Genomic DNA, 16,996 nt, shown 5'->3' with positions numbered 1-16,996 from the left:
AGAGAAGTGCGAGGGAAACTCGAGAGAAAGAGGGAAAAGATGCTTTCGTTGAGAGACAGTGAGAAAAAGAGAGATGCAATATTCGTACAAGAGGTTGTAAGACGTTGACCCTACCTCCATCTAGAGACAAATCATTGACGAGGAGGACATTTGCCGAAAGTTGGAGGAGCAGAATCTCCACCGTCGAGTAAGAGAGTGACCTGTCGACGATAACGGTATTAGAGTCGATAAAAGGGAGACGATAGAGTCGAACCGACAGAGGGAAACTCACAGTTTGGGAAGTCGTGTAGACTGCAGCGGCGATACCAAAGACGAGTAAAGCGATATCGAGAATCTTCTGCTTGCGGGTATGAGCGCAAGCCTTGTAGTGCAGCAACGCGGCTGCCGAGTCGTCGAGATGGAGCGATCAGTAAGGACGAGAGGACAATCCACAATCAAGGAAGACAGACGCACGGTAGCAGAAACAAAGAGGAACGCAAGCCAACGATCCGATCAAACTGACGAACTTGTCGAGATCGCTCGCGCCCGCCCAAGCGATCCCAGCACAACCGATCACGACGGCCGTCCTGAACCCGTTCTTCTCCCATTTGACCTTGTTCGAGTGTTTGCCCGATCGAGAGAAGATGCCGTTTTCCATGATTCGCACGGCGGGGAAGAGTTGTAAGGGAGTCGAGAGGAGGATCGCGAGGGAATAGAGGAACTGAGCGGCATTGACAAACTTGTCTTCTTGAGGGAGATTGACGAAAACGACAGTCTGTTCGCGAGATGCAAGATCAGTCAGGGTTTCGAGACAGGGCGAAAAACATTGTCGAGCCTACCTGAATATCCTTTCCGTAAGCGAGGTAAGAGAGAACACCAGCTCCAGCGAACAAGAACATAATTCCAACCATGACACCGCTAAGAACTTTCGGGAACTTGTGAGGATCTTTCATCGATTCCGTAATGGGAATGACGAGTCCGATTCCCTCGAACGAGAAGACCGCGGTACTGCATCGACGACACCCAGCTGTGAGCGTTGAAACCTCATGCGAAGGGAGAGAAGCTGAACTGACCCGATCAACAGCGGGAAATCTTTCGAGTTGAACAATTCAACCTTTGCGATTCCGTGATCGACGAGGACTCCAATCTCGTTCGAGAAGATGTATACGAGTCCGAAGAGAATGAAAGCGTCGGCGACGAGCGCAGTTCCCGAAAGTTTCTGAATGTTGCGGATCATGGCGAGAGCTGCGAAGACACGAGTTTGATTAGCTCCTCGAGGTTGCACAGCTCGGTGGCAGGTAAGCACGCACGGAGGAAGACGACAAGCTGGGCGAGAATGAGGTAAGGAATAGAGATGTAGGTGCGGCAATTGCTGACGGCCATGAAGAAAGCTTGCAAATTTTGCGACTAGGCGATCGAGGAAACACGATCAGCGGTGGCTCAAAGCAGATAGCGGGAAATGAGACTCACGACAAAGATGGTATAAGCAGCGACGAAACCAATCTATGGAGTGAGGTGCGGGGTTAACGCTGTCGAGGAAAGAATTAACGAGAGTGGCTGACCTGGGATAAAACGATCGAGAACAAAATAGCCCATCGCATGTATTTTCCGTAGAGCATCCCACCGATATCTATACGAGGTATAACCGAGTCAAGCGCTGTAACGCTGGAGATTGAGAGGAAGCGACTCACCTCCGAAAGATCCGTGAACTACCAATCTGGTCTTGACGAGAAGCAAGAACGAATAGAGCGAGATCATGGCGATGAAGCAGAGCACGATCGTCGAGAACAGGATACCTCCGTTGAAGAAACTAGATGAGAGGAGTTCGAGCGTCAGGGAACGAGATCCGAGAACAAGAGAGGAGAAACAGAGCTTACGCTTTGCCGAGGAAAAGTACTCCCGTTCCGACGAAAGACTTCAGCAACATCATGACAGCTTGCAAGACTGTCGCATCTCCGTGTTGTCCGACACTGCTCGATCTCTTGCGGCTCGGAGTCGGTCTCGCGTCTCGTCGAGAACTCCTTCCTCGAATGAGCGGAGTTCGTTCGTTCGTGCCTCGTTGTGAAGGTTCTCGGGATAGTTTCGAAGGAGGTTGCCCGTGGTACGAAGGGATCGAAGGGATGCCATCGATGTCTGCCTCCTCATCCTCTTCTTCGTCCTCCTCGTCGATTTCCTCGAGATCTTCTCCTCCGAAGTGTCCATACAAGGAAAGGAAGTCGATGAAGGATCGTGTAGCGACTCGAGCGGGAGGACGTCTCGATGAGTCGGCCATCGAACCGGCGAAGGAAATGTCACTCGCGTCTGGAGCGACTCCGAGCGAGTCTCCGTCGAATTGAGAATTGTTCTCCCGTTCTTGCATAGCTTTCCGGTAAACGAAATCTCGTCTGAATCCTCCTGGTTGTAGCATCTCGGAAGTCGAGAATTCTCCCGCTTCCGTGAGTTCCTCAACGTCTCCTTCTCCTCCGCCTTCGAGTCCTGCTCTGAACGCAGCTCGACTCGCATCTCCTCCCGGTCCCGCCGCCGCATGGCTCTGTCTCCTCGAACTCGACTCGATCGCTGATCCGAAACTCTTTGATCTCCTCAACCCTACTCCGCTCTCGTTCGAACCGTTTCCTCCTCCTTCGGCAGCTTGTTGAGCGGCCCATTTGTACACTCCCGCGACGACGTCTCCTCCTTCGAGATGGTAAGGGGTCGGGAACGTCGAGTCGTTCTCTGAATCGGTTGTAGCTTGTTGTTGTTGAGGGATTTGAGCCGAAGTCGATCGAGGAGAAGAGGAACCGAGCGAGATGCCGGAAGAGAGGGATTGTTGTTCTTGCGCAACTCGTTTCTGTTCATCGACGGACAAGAGATGTCTCCTGATAACTTCTGCTTTCTGTGCTTCGGTCAATTGAGGGGAATCGGAGGGAGGAGGTCCTGAAGAGGGAGTATCGTAAGGAGAAGGAGAAGTCGAGTTGCGAGGTCGTTGTCCACCACTCGGGGAAGCAGAGAGGTACTGTGTAGTCTGTCTAGGGGATCCGAAGGTTGGCGTTGCTCCTCCTGGACTACTTCGACCGGGAATTTGGGGAATCGGCGAACCGACTCGAGCCTCAGGAGTTTCGACTCGGTTCGAACCTGAGCTGGATGGCCGGTTGGGCGTGTTGATAGGTTTGCTCTTTGGCGGCATCTTTCGAGAGTTGATGGAAGTGGTTCAGGTTGAAACCGAAGATGAGTTCTGCGAGCCTCTTCTGTTCTCTACCACCCACGTCACCAAACGCGATCAGCTCTCCTAGCTCTCATATAGATCTCATACGGAACAAGCCGCGAATTGACTCCTCTCAGCGCCAGGAGGTAAGCTTCATCCTCATCGGAAAGTTGCATGAATCATTATCGGATGTTGGCTCACGTGTCTCTTCAAGCACAGGTTGACAGACAATCCAACTCAAATAACAGATAGAGTGGTCAATCGGTAGCTCAAGGCGGAACGGCAATAGGCGAAATGGATCATCTATGGAGACTCGGGGAAACCGTCGCACGAACATTCCTCCCTTCAGCTCTCCTGCCTCCCTCGCCAGAAGACTTGCGAACCTCTTCGTCCTCGAACGAGCGAGAAGACATAGGCTGCGTCCCTACTGCCGAGGTCAAGCCGTTCCCGTCCCTCCCTCGCGAGCTCATCCTGCGAATTCTATCCGTTACGCTCCCTGATCCCTCCTTTTCGACCTCTGCTCATCGCTATCGACTCCTCCTCGAATATTCAACATTCGACAAAGATTGTGCTCGCTGGGCAACCCTCAAACTCTGGCAGGACGTTCACTTGCCCTCGCCGCGTTCGGCGAAACTCTTCTTCGCGTCGATCGAGAGAAACCCTAACAAGGAGCGAACGACGGTCGTGAAGAGCTTACGGATAGGACAATCGGATGTTGAAGAAGTGAGCATGTTTCAGGAAGATTGGTTGTACGCAGACGTGGGGAAATGTATCGAACGATTGTTGGCGATTTGCACAGGAATTGAAGAGTTGTGGGTAGCGGGAGCGAAAGACCTGACACTGAGCTCGCTGTCAGCTGGGAAGGGTGAGTGCTCCCATCATCGCAATGTCTGCACGAAGCCCGACTGATCCTCTCGTAGCAGCTCTTCGCAAGCTCTACCTGATCGAAAGTCGAATAGTTCCGTCACTCGACCCGCAATCTTTCCCGTTCTATCTTCCTCGTCTAAAACTCCTTCACCTCAAAGCGGTAATCTGTACCGGTTCTACCCTCGATGAACTCCTATCTCCTTCCGCGATCCCCAATCTCGACACACTCGATTTCTTCTCGGTCCACCAATCGCTCGTCACTCCTCAACAACAGCTAGGTCGTCGAAACGTCGATCACCAAGCTCCTCCAAATATCCAACAGCTCAACGCCATGTTTTCTCATTTGATTCCCTCTCCTCCCACCACGCGAAACCTCCCTCCCTACCACGATCTCGCTCCGCAAATCGCCCATCTCTCCCTCGGTCCCTACTCGACTCGAACTCTACCGCTGTCAGCTCTTCCCCTCTTCACCTCCCTCGTCTCGCTTTCCATTCCTATCGGTCTCTTCCTCTCGCCCTCGCTCGAACCGGAGCGTTTCCCCCTCACGCTTGAAGCCCTACAAATCACTCCTGAGACAACCAGAAGTGAGGAACGGGCTCACGAACGAACTGGATCCGAGTATCGAGCGCAATGGGAATTCGCTCGACGGAAAGCGCTCAATCTGTTTCGCGAGAAGCTCGAAGCAGACTTCGACGTCGAGGAGGTGACCAGTGAGGATGCGAGCGACTTCGGGGGTCTCGGCGACAATACAAGGCAAGGCTTCTGTCTTCAAGTCGACCGAATTCCGAATCAAGATCTCGAGGAAGGTAGACGGAGCTTGAGGTGGGCATGGATGGAAGACGCTGTCGGTTCAGGAATCCGAGACGGTCGATGGGAACTCGGTCAGGAAAGATGGAGAGAGAAACGTTTGATGGGGGGATAAAGTAGCGCGGTCTCGCTGCGCAACGTCGTCCTCTCCTTCATACGGTATCATTCTCGGCGGAAGGATTTTGAGCTGAGGTAAGGATCTTCAGAGAGCTCGATTGGTGAGCCTCCCAGGTCCGAGCTCTGTTCGAAAGTCGTGGAAGGAAAGCACCAACCTTCTCCGGTCATCACCGTGGAGGGACCTCGCTCAATTGATTTGATGGGGTCTTCGCGCGAAGAGCTCCCTCCTCCCTTCTTCCTTCTTCTCCTTCCTCTCCGGAACGATGGCGTCAGAGACACCAGCTATCGTTGTGCAGCAGGAGAGGAACAAACGTAAGTTTCTTCCATGGTTTTACCTCTCGCAATTGAGCTAATCAATCCAGTACCTTCTCGATAGTCAACGCTGGTAACAGATGCCCGCTACTTCAACTCGTCCATCTCCTCGCTAATCAGATACCGCTTGTAGCTATAAAGATTCAACAGTTGGCTTTCACCATGAGAATCGAACCCGCGGTAACAGTCGATGCCGCATTGAAGAGATTTGACAACGGAGTCGCGGCTCGTCTCGAATCTTGTTAGGCCTAATCTTCCTTCACCTCGTATATTACGCCTTTCCACTGACCTTGATTACGAATGAGACAGGGCGCTCGTATCCACGTGGAACGCCGGTTCGACAGGTGTTGGAAATCTTAAAGGAACATCGCGAAATCCTCAGCGAAGCGATCAAGAGCTGGGTAGCTCTACGTAAGCACAGAGCGGTGGAGCATACGATTGGAGCAGGACGGCTCGTGTTGGAGTTCGTGAGTTCTCTACCTGGCAGAACGAGGCATACTGGGTTCCTACCACTGCGATTTTCTTATGGGCCAGTCAAGCGAATTCTTTGCATGCCCCATGCATCGGGACTTGGAGTCCCCCAGTAGTATGAGTTCGTTCACTTTCTCGCATGCCGTTTGTATCGCAAGAACTGACGTTCTCGTCATCTGCCTAGTCGCTGCGCGAAAGTATTCATCTGCCGCGCGCACTGTCTCGGAGATACTGACTAGTCCGCTTGGGAGAAACAGTCTGTGCGACATTCTTGAGCAATATGAAGGAGCACAAGTTTTCTAAAGATTGCTACAATCACGCTGTCAAGGAAGACCTGTTTCGTTGCTGTAAGCCTCTCCCGCTGACATTCTTGATGAACCACACTCCTTACCAACTTCCCTCACGATAGTTCATGCATACTACGATCCTAATCCTCCCGCCACTGCGATACTGGGTATGGGTTACAAAACACCTTTATACCGATCTGGATGCAGCTCGAGACATGTGTACGTTGACCCCCCTCTCATGATAGTCAGGGCCTCGGAAGCTCACGCCTTCGCTTCACAGGGACAAGAGTGGTTGCGAATCTTGCACGAGCTCAAAACTGCAAATGCTGGTCCTGCGGTTTTGAGCGATGCAGAACGCCTCGAACTATGCTTCAAATACAATGGATTCAACTCCATGGATCTTCGCGAGGTCGCCACAAAATACGGACGTGTCTTGGGGTTCCGACACGACGTCAATGATCCCAATCTTCCTCACAGATCTCACAGTCTCACTCACAACTCTGGGCAGCTCAACCGCTTCTTTCCCGAGAGTCGTTCCTCTCAACGTTTCGAAAGCTTGTTTCCTGCCTCGCACTGAATTTGGAGAATTCCCTTGCTCGTTTTCGGTTTCGTTTTCGTTTTCGTTTATCTCCCTTTGTAACTTTGACTGGCTCCCTATCTGACAATGCTCTCGTCTCTTCGGCTCCGAAGATCCCTATCTGTCGAGCTGATCCTATGCCCTTCCTCCTCGGACCGCGAGCAGAAGAGATGCGAGAAGTGGTTCAGCAGCTTATCATCTCGACATTCTTCTCTCGCTCTGATTGGCAGGTTATCTGCAACCAATCGCATCCGTCTCCGTTGCGCTCTCGGTCTTATTACTGAGAAGCGGTCATGGGTTTCTCGAGTCGTTTTACAACAAACAGAAACTCAGAAAGAAGCAATACAACCCTCAACTCAACGCTCCTCACAGCTCACCAACCGATACCAAATTCAAATCTTTCCACAACGCCGTCCTTTCCATCCCGGCATTCTCCTCTCCCGAGAAGTATTTCTGAATCGTAGCTGGTTCATCCGACCTGAATTCACTCGCAAGGAATGAGCTTCACGTAGGAAGCTCACAACGGGAGAGAAAGAGAGAAAAAGCGCACCATTTCGACTGAACACCCTTTTTGATCAAAGCGTTCTTGACGGGTGCCCACGAGAAACGAGCGACGTTGGGGAATCCAAAAATCGGGTTGAAGTTCGATTCGAGCCAGGCGACCGTCTTGGGATCTACGTGAACGACACGTCTAGAGTCAGTACAGATTGTCACGGAGAAGTGAAAGATGGACTCACCACTCGGATAACCACTTCCGAAAAGTTTCCTCTCATCCTCTTCTTCTTCTTCTTCCTCTTCGCCCCGGGCGTTCTCGGTCTTCTCCGCCTCCTTCGCAGGTGTCGGTTCCAAGAACGTCCAATCCTCGAGTATCCGATCCCTCGTGATCTTTGCAACGATCGAAGCGGCCGAAACGACGGGGAACAAAGCGTCGGCTTTCGAACAGACCGTGAACGAGATTGTCGGGAACAGGCCGGAGAGTTTCGCTTGATAGTCTGCGGCGGGTCCTACGGTATCGACGAAGCACTGAGCGCCATGACGAGAGACAATCGGGTCAGCTTCGGTTTTCAAATGAGCCGATTGCGATAAGGATGAATAGTTCTGTACCTGTTTGATGTTGTACCCTTTATCTACAACCTCCCTAATCAGATTGATTGTGCAATCATGACTCTGTGCGTTCCTGTACGTCGTCATCGCCCGAGGGATTCTCATGAGCTCGAGACGCACAAATCGGAAAGCAGTTCAGAGAGTCGCTCACAAATTGTAAGGGATCCTCCTCAACATTCCCATCGAGATATCGTTCGGACTCATGACCGTAACAGAATACTTCGTGTCCTGTTCGTGCTCGATGATCGACTTGAACAGTTCTTCTCGAATTGGATCCGTCAAAGTTTTCGAATCTACCTCATACATAAACAAGGGTCAGCGCGCCGCTTCCTCTACTTCGTCGACATCACATCGTCGCCGTGGAGTAGAGAGGAGTGTGGACTGACCGAAGAAGCCGAGTTTGCTCAATTCTTCCGAATACGAAACTTTACAATACGCGATCCCGTAGACTTGCGGGCCTGTGGTCCGATCCAATCCTCAATCAGCACACTTCACAATGTACCTCAGAGCAAGCAGCTGGACAAACCTAGAGCGGGTCCTCTTCCAGCTTCATCGACTCCCAACATCCATTCTTCCTCCTGCTCGTCTCCCTCTTTGCTTGCTGGAGTACTGCTGGCGAGAGAGTCCGAATGGAACGTGTAGGTATCGATCAGAGGTCGTCCAGGTCGCACGGTTGGGAATTGAAACCTTTCAATCGGCGCGTCTTCTTCTTCTCTTGCTTCCTCTTGAGGGGAGTCGGGCAGAGTGGCGCGAGATTCGGTTGCGGAGAGTTTTGTCTTCTTGCGTGGTGGCATGCTGAAACGAAAGTCGTGTGAGAGGTGAGAGAAGCGAAGATTCGAAGTTTTCCAGACGCGATCATTCTCGCACGTGACTCGTTCGCACTCGCTCGAAACTTTAGTAGCGAGGGGAGGGTTATTACAATAGCGACATTGTACAAGGAGTATACAACGTCCAAATATATTAAGAGAACTCAGGGTATATCGTCTCACACTTCTTCCTCTCTTTCATTCCGCTTTCCACCTCCCTCCTTGTCCTTTCCCGTTCCCCAACACCTCTACTCCTCCAGCATGGTGATCATCTGCACTCATCGTCTCCGCAGCCGAAACGACTCCAACTCCGGAGACGACGTTCGCTTCGTTCCCTTCTTCGTTTCCTATCCTCAATTCGATTCCCCAGAGAACGATCGTTGTAAAGATATTGACCCAAGCCCAATAGGATTGATGTTGTTCCAACAGTAGATGCGTATCTAGTCCCGGGACGCACGAAATAGGTTCTTCTGGTCAGTTCCAGTCTAGCTTGACTCGCCTCGACTCCGATAGGAGACGAGACGAAGACGCAGAAGACTCACAAACAGCGATCAACCCCGCTCTACTATACGTCAACACGATCGTCATTACCCTCGCGGCCGGTTCCTCATCCAACAAAGCCTTTTGATCCGATCCATACCCCCCTTTATCGCGTTTCAACGTCAAGACGATTCGGGTCGCGGCGTAGAGTACGGCGACGCGGTAGAATAGGCCAACAAGGACGTGGATTGGGATCGCTGAGGACCTACACACGGGAGACAAGGTGAAGGTTAGCCAGAAGAGAAGATGATGGAAGGCGAAGGAGAAGGAAGGGGGACGCACGCGGCTTGAACGAACTCGACACCGGCTCCGAAGGTTTGACTGACTGCGCTAGAGAGGGCGTCGAGACTATAGTAGAGAGCGAAGGATTCGAGAAAGGAAAGAGCGAGTTCTGGTCAGTCTTCGAACCTGATCGTTTTCACTGAGGTGGAAGACTTACGATTGTAAAACGACAGGCGGTAGAGGAGGATGTCCATTCGTCCCGGAAGCTTTCAAGACATGTTTCAAAATCCCTCCCGAATACATTTGCGGTCTCGCCGACAGATGAAAGATCTGAAATACCGCGTATCTACAAGTCAAACATCGATACCCTGTACAGTCAGTACTCTGAAAGATAGAGTTTAGTGAGAAACGGTGCTTACGCTAGCATGAGGGAAGTTTCGACAACGTTCCCTTTTTGAATGCTGAACGATATTCCGCTCAGAAAGAGAATCGCCGTCACTGCGACACCGATCAATGTAGCTGATGCTGTATCCGTCACACTTCCGTACGCCTACCCACTCATTCACTCATCAACTCACGACCCCAGGACAATCGAAAGAAAGGAGCAAACGCACCTCGAATAAAAACCAGAAATTTCCGACATACACGACCGAACTAGCGACCAATACTCCCAATCTCATGAAATCCGAGTAACCTCTACTCCGTTCGATCTTCGAGAGGGTGAAGCGAGAAACTCGTTGGATACAGAGAAGGGTGCAAAGTCCTTCGAGAATGACAAAGATCGGGGAGAGGGTACGAAGGATGGTCGACCAGTGCTGAGGGGCGGTTTCGAGCAGAGAATGAAGGAATGGCGACGAGAGAAGAGGCGAAGAAGTTCCAGAGGAGGGAGGAGAGGGATGAGAATGATGAGGATGAAGGATCTTGTCCCGTATTGTGTGTGTCGAGGCCGGGAGGACTCCGTTATCGTTCGAGTACAAATTGAGCGTTAGGAGTAGTAGAGCAGGTACAACAACAGGTTGCAGTAGGTTCAACGTTGTCGAGAGAGGTTTCAATCGAGTATTTCGGACGGAAAGGTGAAGAGTCGCCGAGAATCCGAAGGAGAATGTGAGGAGGAGGGATAGGGCGAGCATGCATTGTTTACCGGCGATATCGAGTGCGAGGGGAAGATAGAGGAGGATTTGGGCGAAGGAAGAGACGTGAGCGACGAATCGGAGGAAGGAACCGAGGTAAGAAGTTACTCGGCGGGCCATCTTGCCGGCTGCGACGAGTACGGAATCAGTCTACACTTTGCGAGTAGAGATAGATCACCGCACTCACCTGCACCGTCGTAGAGAGGTGTCGAGTTTGTCGATGACTTTCCCAGAGAAGTTCAGTGACGTCTCCACGCGTGTACCGGGGTTCTTCGCCCTTCACTGTGTGCTTGATAGCTATATCGAGCTTTCTGAGCTTGATCTGAGGGGTTTCGGGAGCTGATGGTGATGCAGTGAAGTGAAAGAGATCAAAAGTTTGATGAAGCCGTTTCTCTCCCTCCACGCTCACCGATCGGAATTGCAAAACACTCTCATAGCTTCAAATCAGCTACGCCGACCTACTCGCCAACCGCCTAGCTCTCAAACGCCCTGAAGTTGCCTTGAATCGAGCATCAGATCGGAACCTCTCTCTCCTTCGAGCCGTCACGGACGACAGCCCTTCGTACAGACATGTAAGTAATCATTCACAGTCAGTAGTGTATAGGAAACAGTCTGTGTCGGAGTCAAATGGAGGGAGAAGAAAAGTCGGAGGTCCGAGTGGGGAGCGACGTTGAAGAGCTGAATCTCTCGAGGCGTGCCATGCTATACAGTCCGCAAACGAGACGAGAATACTGAATTAACACTACCCCTCGTGTGACAGCTCAGACAGAGATGATGGCATCAACAGCATTCAACCTCGACTCTGAAGTTCGACTCTCGACTTCAAACGCTGACCGTGAACGCCTCGACGAGCTCGCAACTCTGTACGGTCTGATAGTATCTCTCGACTATCTCGAACGGGCATACGTGCGGGACTCGATCGATGCAGCTCAGTCCGTATTCTCCTTCCCTCTATCGGTTCGCGTTTGAGCTGATGGACGGTGGAGTCGCTGGACGATACAGATACGCACCAGCATGTTCGAGACTGTTGACACAGTTTAAATCGATCATGAAGTTAGTAGGAGATTCGGTCCCTTCTCTCGAAGCGTTTATGCAGGAATACCGAGTCCGTGCATCCTCTTCGCCTCCTCAATCACTATGAACTGACGCGAGTTTGTGTGGCTAGATGGATTGTACGGCAGCAGCACATCGACTGAAAATCGGAGTTCCCGCGACAGTCGAACATAGCTCGGCGGAAGATGGGTCGGGAGGTGGAAATGGAGGAGGTGGGAATGGGGAACACTCGAAATGGGTCGCAGAGACTACGCAGGTGCGCTACACTTTGAATCTGACTGTCTCGTGATCTCTTGCGGAGAGTAGGAAACTGACTTTTCGACCTTGCTCAGAACTTTATCACGTTCATGGATGCATTGAAGCTGAAACTAAGAGCAAAGGATCAGCTACATCCTCTATTGACGGATCTGATGAGTGGATACACACGGTTCAAGGCGAGTAGTGAATGGGAAGGAAGACCGAAAATCTTACATTGGTACGTTTCCAGTCCTCTCCCGTCTCTTTCCGTCTCTCGTCTCTCTCCTCTTCTCTTCCTCCTGATGAAGGAGACGTATGAGACTGATCAATATCGATCGGAGAAAACAGGTTGATCACGTTGAATCAGATGAGAGCGAGCGAAGAGATTACGGAGGAACAGTCGAGGCAAATGTTGTTCGATGTCGAACATGCTTACTCAGAGTGAGTACCCGCGGTCCCTCTCTCGCTTGTTCGATCTCTGTTCAGCATTGCGAAGACGCTGACGGCGAGTTTGTGCGATGGGTACAGATTCTTTCGGTCACTTACTTCGTCGAAATGAAACTCACTCTCGAACACTTTGCCGCCTCTCAATCTCGTGCCTGCAGCTGCTGCGTCGTCACCTCGAGAAAGCTCCACGCTACCGAGACAGGAGCGAGCGTTCCCGCGCGCTCCCCTCTTCCCTCTATGCTCGGACGCGAACCTTGCGGCCAAGAGACTCGGAGCTTCATTCCACGGCTCGTGCGTTTGAACAGACGAAACCAGGATCTCTTTTTCTACCCTTGCTTCCTTTCTCACCTCTCACGGGTTGATATGCCTCATCCGGACGATTTGGTTGAGTGCTATTTCTGTCACAAAACTTCGACTTACAGGGTACGGAGGACTCGATATTCTGCTTCACAGTTCACTATGTTACGAGCCAAGCTGACGGAGATGCTTCGTCTGGGTCAGAATTTCGATACCCACCTCAAGCAATGTCACCTTCCAGTCAAGCAAGATATCGAGGAGAGTAGATGTGAGTTATGCAAATTTGCCTGGTTCACAAAGTAAGCGAGCCTCGAGAATCCCTCCCTTCTTACGAGACCATCCACTGACGTTTTCGCGATGTTGTGGATTACTGTAGGCGTCTCAGAGGACATCAAGCAAAGGACTGTGCCCTTCGAGAGGAGGCTGAAGGCTTTCAGATGAATGGAGATGGCGTCCATGTCCGGCGCGCTATGAATGTGAGGCTTCTTCTCCTTCTGACCCACGTTTCCGCGCTCAAAACAATGTCGGCTTTCAGGACTTCGATCAGAGGAAGTCGGAGCGATGGCTCAAAAAGGCTCGCGAGGAACGTTTCACTCCCAACTCTTGCGGTCAGAGCGCTGCTGCCACAGGCGGAGAAGCCAGTCAACAACGTGCAGTGTCTCGATAACATTCTCTTCCCCGGCCTCAAGCTCAGTCCCCTGAAGAACAACCTCGCATCACCGATGTTCCGAGGTCGGCCCACTCGCTCTTTCCTGCGCCCCGAATGTCGAATAATACCTCGGCGTCGCTCTCCGACGATGAGCACGGTCGAGTTCAACGACGATCCGAGTCTCCTTCGAGACGGTCGACTTCCTTGTTTCGACCTGGATCCCCCGGCGCTCAACCTGTCGTCCTGCGAACCCGCAGCGCGAGCTCGCCATACGAGCGACTGTCATCGTCCCCTCCCTTCAGTGTCTCAAGATTCACTCCTTCTCCGCAAACAAATTACGAGTCGAGCGAAGAGGACTCGGAACCCAACCGCAACCCTCCATCCTTCGCAGAAGCGGCCCGGTCACGATTCTCGCAGCAAACATATAGATCACCTTATCCTGACTCTTATCCCCTCTGGCTAGGTCGTTGGCCTGGCAACTAGACTCGGAATCGCCCATTCTTCACACACTCGAACACGTCTTTTACTTCTCCCCTTGTTATCCCTCCCTCGTTTACCCATCCAGACCCCTCTTTCGTCTAGTAAACCAATCCTTCCTTGCAGCTGGACGCTCTCTCTTGATTTCTGCCAACTAGACACTGTTCTCTCTTTCGAAAAGGTCACTTCGAGTCCGTTCGTTCCCTCATCAGCGAAGACAATCAGCAACCAACATCGACAGCAAGTCAGAAGGAAGGCGTTCAACGCGTGTCCGCAGGGAGTTGCGAAAGCTCATGAGAACGCCGATCAAGGCAACGAAGGGAGATGTGAGCTATGACCAATTGTTGCAGTTCCTCGGTTCTGACATTGCTCCGTCTGCGACGCTCACGCTTGTTCGGGAGCTTGTCGCGAGAGCCAGCTTGCTGTTGCTGTGCTGTGTTGGCCTCTCCAAACAAGAGAAGACGAAAGAAGTTCGAGAAACGGAAAAGAGTTGCAGAGAAAGACCAGTACTGATTGAAAAGGAAAGGTAAACCAAGGAGCAAGAGAAAGAGAGCTATAGTGACCATTTGTGTAGTAAGAGTGGAAGAGAAAGACGAAAGAGAATTAGAAAGTAGAAAGTATTAAAGTGTTTTTCGAAAGGAGTCGCCCACCAACGACGACGACATCTATTGACCCAACCTCCTCTTGAGTTCCTGATTCTCGGCCATCAACGCCTCGTTCAACTGTTTCAACTTTTCGACTTCATCGCTCAACATCTTGAACGTTTCCGCCTTCCTCATCCTACTCTTCCTCGCGGCCAACGTGTTCTGTCTCCTCTTCAACTCGATCTGACTCAATTGTTCCTCGTCCAACTGATCGGCGTCCAAAGGGGTCGCTTGCGTTTGAGGAAGAGCAGCAAGAGCGGGGGAAGCCGAAACGTTTCGAGCGGTACGAGAACGTTTCGCGACGGATTGAGCGACCTTCGTCGATCCGGAACGTTTCTTCGACGTCGCAGATTCCGTGAGGTAGTTTTTCGGGAGGGTGGGAGCGTCGTAATCGACCATCTTTTTCTTCGTGTTGCGGAATCCGAGGTGTTTGTCTTGAGAGAACTCCTTTTCGGCGACTTTCGCAGCGGCTTCTCGTTTGATCTCGGCGACGGATTTGCGCTTCGAAGAACGAGTCGAAGTGGTCGGCTCCTCCTCCTCCTGTTCCTCAGCGACGACGGTGGGAACGGGAACGATCTCCTCTGGTTGTGGTTGAGATTCACCGATGAAATCTTCGAAGGAGAACGGAACCGATTCGGTAGATTCGTGTCGAGCGAGAGATTGGTGAGGAGGAGGAGCGCTAAACGCAGAGGTAGGAATGATCGGTTTGATATCGGCCAATTCATGAGCCGCGACGAGGGGGAGTGCCGCGAAGAGGGAAGGGAGTTCAGCGGTCGTGATCATTCCGGGAGTACCAGCTGCCGACGAGGAGGAAGTAGTCGCGGAGAGGTGAGAGAAAGAAGGGAAGACGAGGTCTGAGGTACCGACGGCGGGAGAACCAGAGTAGGAATCGGTACCAAAGAGAGGGGACGAGTCTCCTCCTCCTCCAAAGTCGTTAATCGACATGTCGAGATCGTAAGGGCTACCAGAGATACTCGAGGTCGTGAAGATTGAGTCGGCGGGAGATAACTCGAGGCCGAGAGGAGAGTCGAGCAGAGAATCGTCGACGGGACGAAGTGGGCTACGGTTCGAGGCGTACGCGAACGCGGCATCGAAGGAACCGGTCGTGGGGTTGACCTCGAGGGGAGGTAGAGTGTCGTGGCCTTTCGCGGTGGGAGCGGCAGGGTCGAACGACGAGAAGTCGAGGAAGGACGTCAAATCGGCAGCAGCCTCGTCTGCGATCATGCTCGGTGTTAGGTTGCAGTGCGAGAGAGTGTGAGGAGAGAGAGAAGAACTAACCGAATTTCGATAAGGACTGCTGCTCGTTAGCGAAGAACTGTTCGGTGTATTGGTTCATGATTGGTTTAGTCATGTTGGAATACGATATGGGAATATTGATCGGGGGTAGATTCGGTAGGTCTACGGACAGGAGGTCGAGGTTTGTTGTCGAGGGGGACACGATGATCGAGGCGACGAGGTGGTGGATTGGGGTTCGAGTTCAGACGGTGGGAACATGTTTACTTGATGTGTTCTTTGATGGGGAAGTGCGCTTTACTGTTAGAGGGAGGAGAGAGGAATGAGTTTTTTCTCCCCTTGCCGATAGGCCGGAGGAAAGAGTCAAGACTCACGGGAGGGGTTACTTTTGATACTTGCTTACTTTTACGATACGACTCTTTTGATTTAGAAGGCCATCTTGAGACTGTGGTATGCGGTGAAAGTGGTCTAAAGAGTGTGAGCGGGTGAAGGGTAGAGAAGAGAGAAGGAAAGAGTCAAGCACGTCTTTTTCCCTCTTCGCCCTCTCGTTTTTTCCCCAGCTTCCCCTCAATCTCCGGTTTTCTCTCTCTTTTCCCGGTCGATTGCAACTCGATCGCATACATTCAAGAAAATCGTAATCTTTTTCCAGTTGAAATCGATTTAGACAATTCTGTGGCCTCAGCTCATCGCACACCTGCGACTTCGACTTTACGGCTCGCTCGGTACAGCTACTGCAAGCGTTCCCCCTCATCGTTGCAGGAAGAGAATAGATTTGCTCGCAAGAAGCTGCAAAAGTTTGGAGGTTGCAGCTCTCACATTCCGTTGACTACAGTGCTTGTTCGTTCTAGCCCAGTTGTGTATGTTCGAGACAGTACTTGTCAACAGCGTGCACATCGAAGCGGACAAAGCTACTGTGTAGTTTGCGAGCTCGACAAACCCACATTCTTTTTCGTTCGTCTCGCTCGACCTTGGACACCTTTCTCCCGTCGCGCCATCACGACGTCTCGTACAGTTCAAACTCGAGATAATGACCTGCTTATGGGGGACGACCAGTCCCGCTGCTGTCGGTCCACCGAGCGCAGAGGAGAGTTGTCGCAAGATTCGGTTTGACCACTCCTTCGATCCGGCTTCGATGTAATTCGTGAGCGTCGAGCGGCCGTAACACCTGAAGGTCGACGAGTCGGAGGAGAGGAAAAGATCGGAGAGAGAGCCCCGTACAGACAAAACCTCTGCAAACCTCGACTACACAACTTCGCGTTCGAGCTGAGTGGAACGCCTAGCCCGCTTCTCCGCCCTAATCTCCGGGCCGTTGGTGCGCAGAGCGACTACCCATACCTCTGCTGCATTTTATGCCTGGGAGAGGGTTTAGGACGGCGTTGTAGACCGCATCGGTTGAGAATGTTGAAGGATCGAAAGCGATCTCATGGAGCGAGAAAGCGGGTCAGACGTTGTCGATAGCTGTGAGAACAAGTCTTCTGTAGCTCGTAAGACTGAGCATAGTCGCCTAGAGCCGAGTCGTGTCGGATCCTAGTGAGAGGAACGAGCAAGAGAGTCGTCGC

At 51.9% G+C, this 16,996-nt stretch overlaps 6 protein-coding genes across 6 annotated transcripts; 2 read left to right on the top strand and 4 right to left on the bottom strand.

Moving 5' to 3' along the window:
* Positions 1 to 131: 131 nt before the first annotated feature.
* On the bottom strand, positions 132 to 3,142 carry JCM6883_004993 (amino acid transporter; the record flags this gene model as incomplete). Its single annotated transcript, XM_076631552.1, has 10 exons — positions 132 to 200; positions 272 to 381; positions 454 to 754; positions 819 to 987; positions 1,053 to 1,224; positions 1,290 to 1,386; positions 1,450 to 1,482; positions 1,542 to 1,609; positions 1,671 to 1,789; positions 1,857 to 3,142. 10 exons carry the CDS (start codon positions 3,140 to 3,142, stop codon positions 132 to 134), a joined length of 2,424 nt encoding a protein of 807 aa, XP_076488369.1.
* A 312-nt stretch (positions 3,143 to 3,454) lies between these two features.
* Positions 3,455 to 4,949, top strand: JCM6883_004992 (uncharacterized protein; the record flags this gene model as incomplete). The annotated part of the gene is made up of 2 exons (XM_076631551.1): positions 3,455 to 4,025; positions 4,084 to 4,949. The coding sequence occupies 2 exons, from the start codon at positions 3,455 to 3,457 to the stop codon at positions 4,947 to 4,949; spliced, it is 1,437 nt and encodes a 478-aa protein (XP_076488368.1).
* Positions 4,950 to 6,964: 2,015 nt separating this feature from the next.
* RNH201 (ribonuclease H2 catalytic subunit RNH201) lies at positions 6,965 to 8,496 on the bottom strand (the record flags this gene model as incomplete). Its single annotated transcript, XM_076631550.1, has 7 exons — positions 6,965 to 7,076; positions 7,149 to 7,272; positions 7,336 to 7,621; positions 7,703 to 7,775; positions 7,854 to 7,995; positions 8,089 to 8,160; positions 8,229 to 8,496. The coding sequence occupies 7 exons, from the start codon at positions 8,494 to 8,496 to the stop codon at positions 6,965 to 6,967; spliced, it is 1,077 nt and encodes a 358-aa protein (XP_076488367.1).
* Positions 8,497 to 8,706: 210 nt separating this feature from the next.
* ICE2 (Ice2p) lies at positions 8,707 to 10,520 on the bottom strand (the record flags this gene model as incomplete). The annotated part of the gene is made up of 6 exons (XM_076631549.1): positions 8,707 to 8,948; positions 9,051 to 9,253; positions 9,331 to 9,396; positions 9,488 to 9,616; positions 9,690 to 9,820; positions 9,885 to 10,520. The coding sequence occupies 6 exons, from the start codon at positions 10,518 to 10,520 to the stop codon at positions 8,707 to 8,709; spliced, it is 1,407 nt and encodes a 468-aa protein (XP_076488366.1).
* Positions 10,521 to 11,174: 654 nt separating this feature from the next.
* VPS28 (ESCRT-I subunit protein VPS28) lies at positions 11,175 to 12,135 on the top strand (the record flags this gene model as incomplete). The annotated part of the gene is made up of 5 exons (XM_076631548.1): positions 11,175 to 11,357; positions 11,437 to 11,505; positions 11,566 to 11,709; positions 11,786 to 11,928; positions 12,039 to 12,135. The coding sequence occupies 5 exons, from the start codon at positions 11,175 to 11,177 to the stop codon at positions 12,133 to 12,135; spliced, it is 636 nt and encodes a 211-aa protein (XP_076488365.1).
* A 2,090-nt stretch (positions 12,136 to 14,225) lies between these two features.
* Positions 14,226 to 15,555, bottom strand: JCM6883_004988 (bZIP transcription factor; the record flags this gene model as incomplete). The annotated part of the gene is made up of 2 exons (XM_076631547.1): positions 14,226 to 15,418; positions 15,483 to 15,555. 2 exons carry the CDS (start codon positions 15,553 to 15,555, stop codon positions 14,226 to 14,228), a joined length of 1,266 nt encoding a protein of 421 aa, XP_076488364.1.
* Between the last annotated feature and the right edge of the window lie 1,441 nt (positions 15,556 to 16,996).

Source organism: Sporobolomyces salmoneus (assembly GCF_050403485.1).
Source record: "Sporobolomyces salmoneus JCM6883 DNA, S_salmoneus_JCM6883_v1_ctg18, whole genome shotgun sequence".
In the NCBI taxonomy this organism is placed as follows: domain Eukaryota; kingdom Fungi; phylum Basidiomycota; class Microbotryomycetes; order Sporidiobolales; family Sporidiobolaceae; genus Sporobolomyces; species Sporobolomyces salmoneus.
This window is presented reverse-complemented; position numbering and strand designations above follow the sequence as displayed.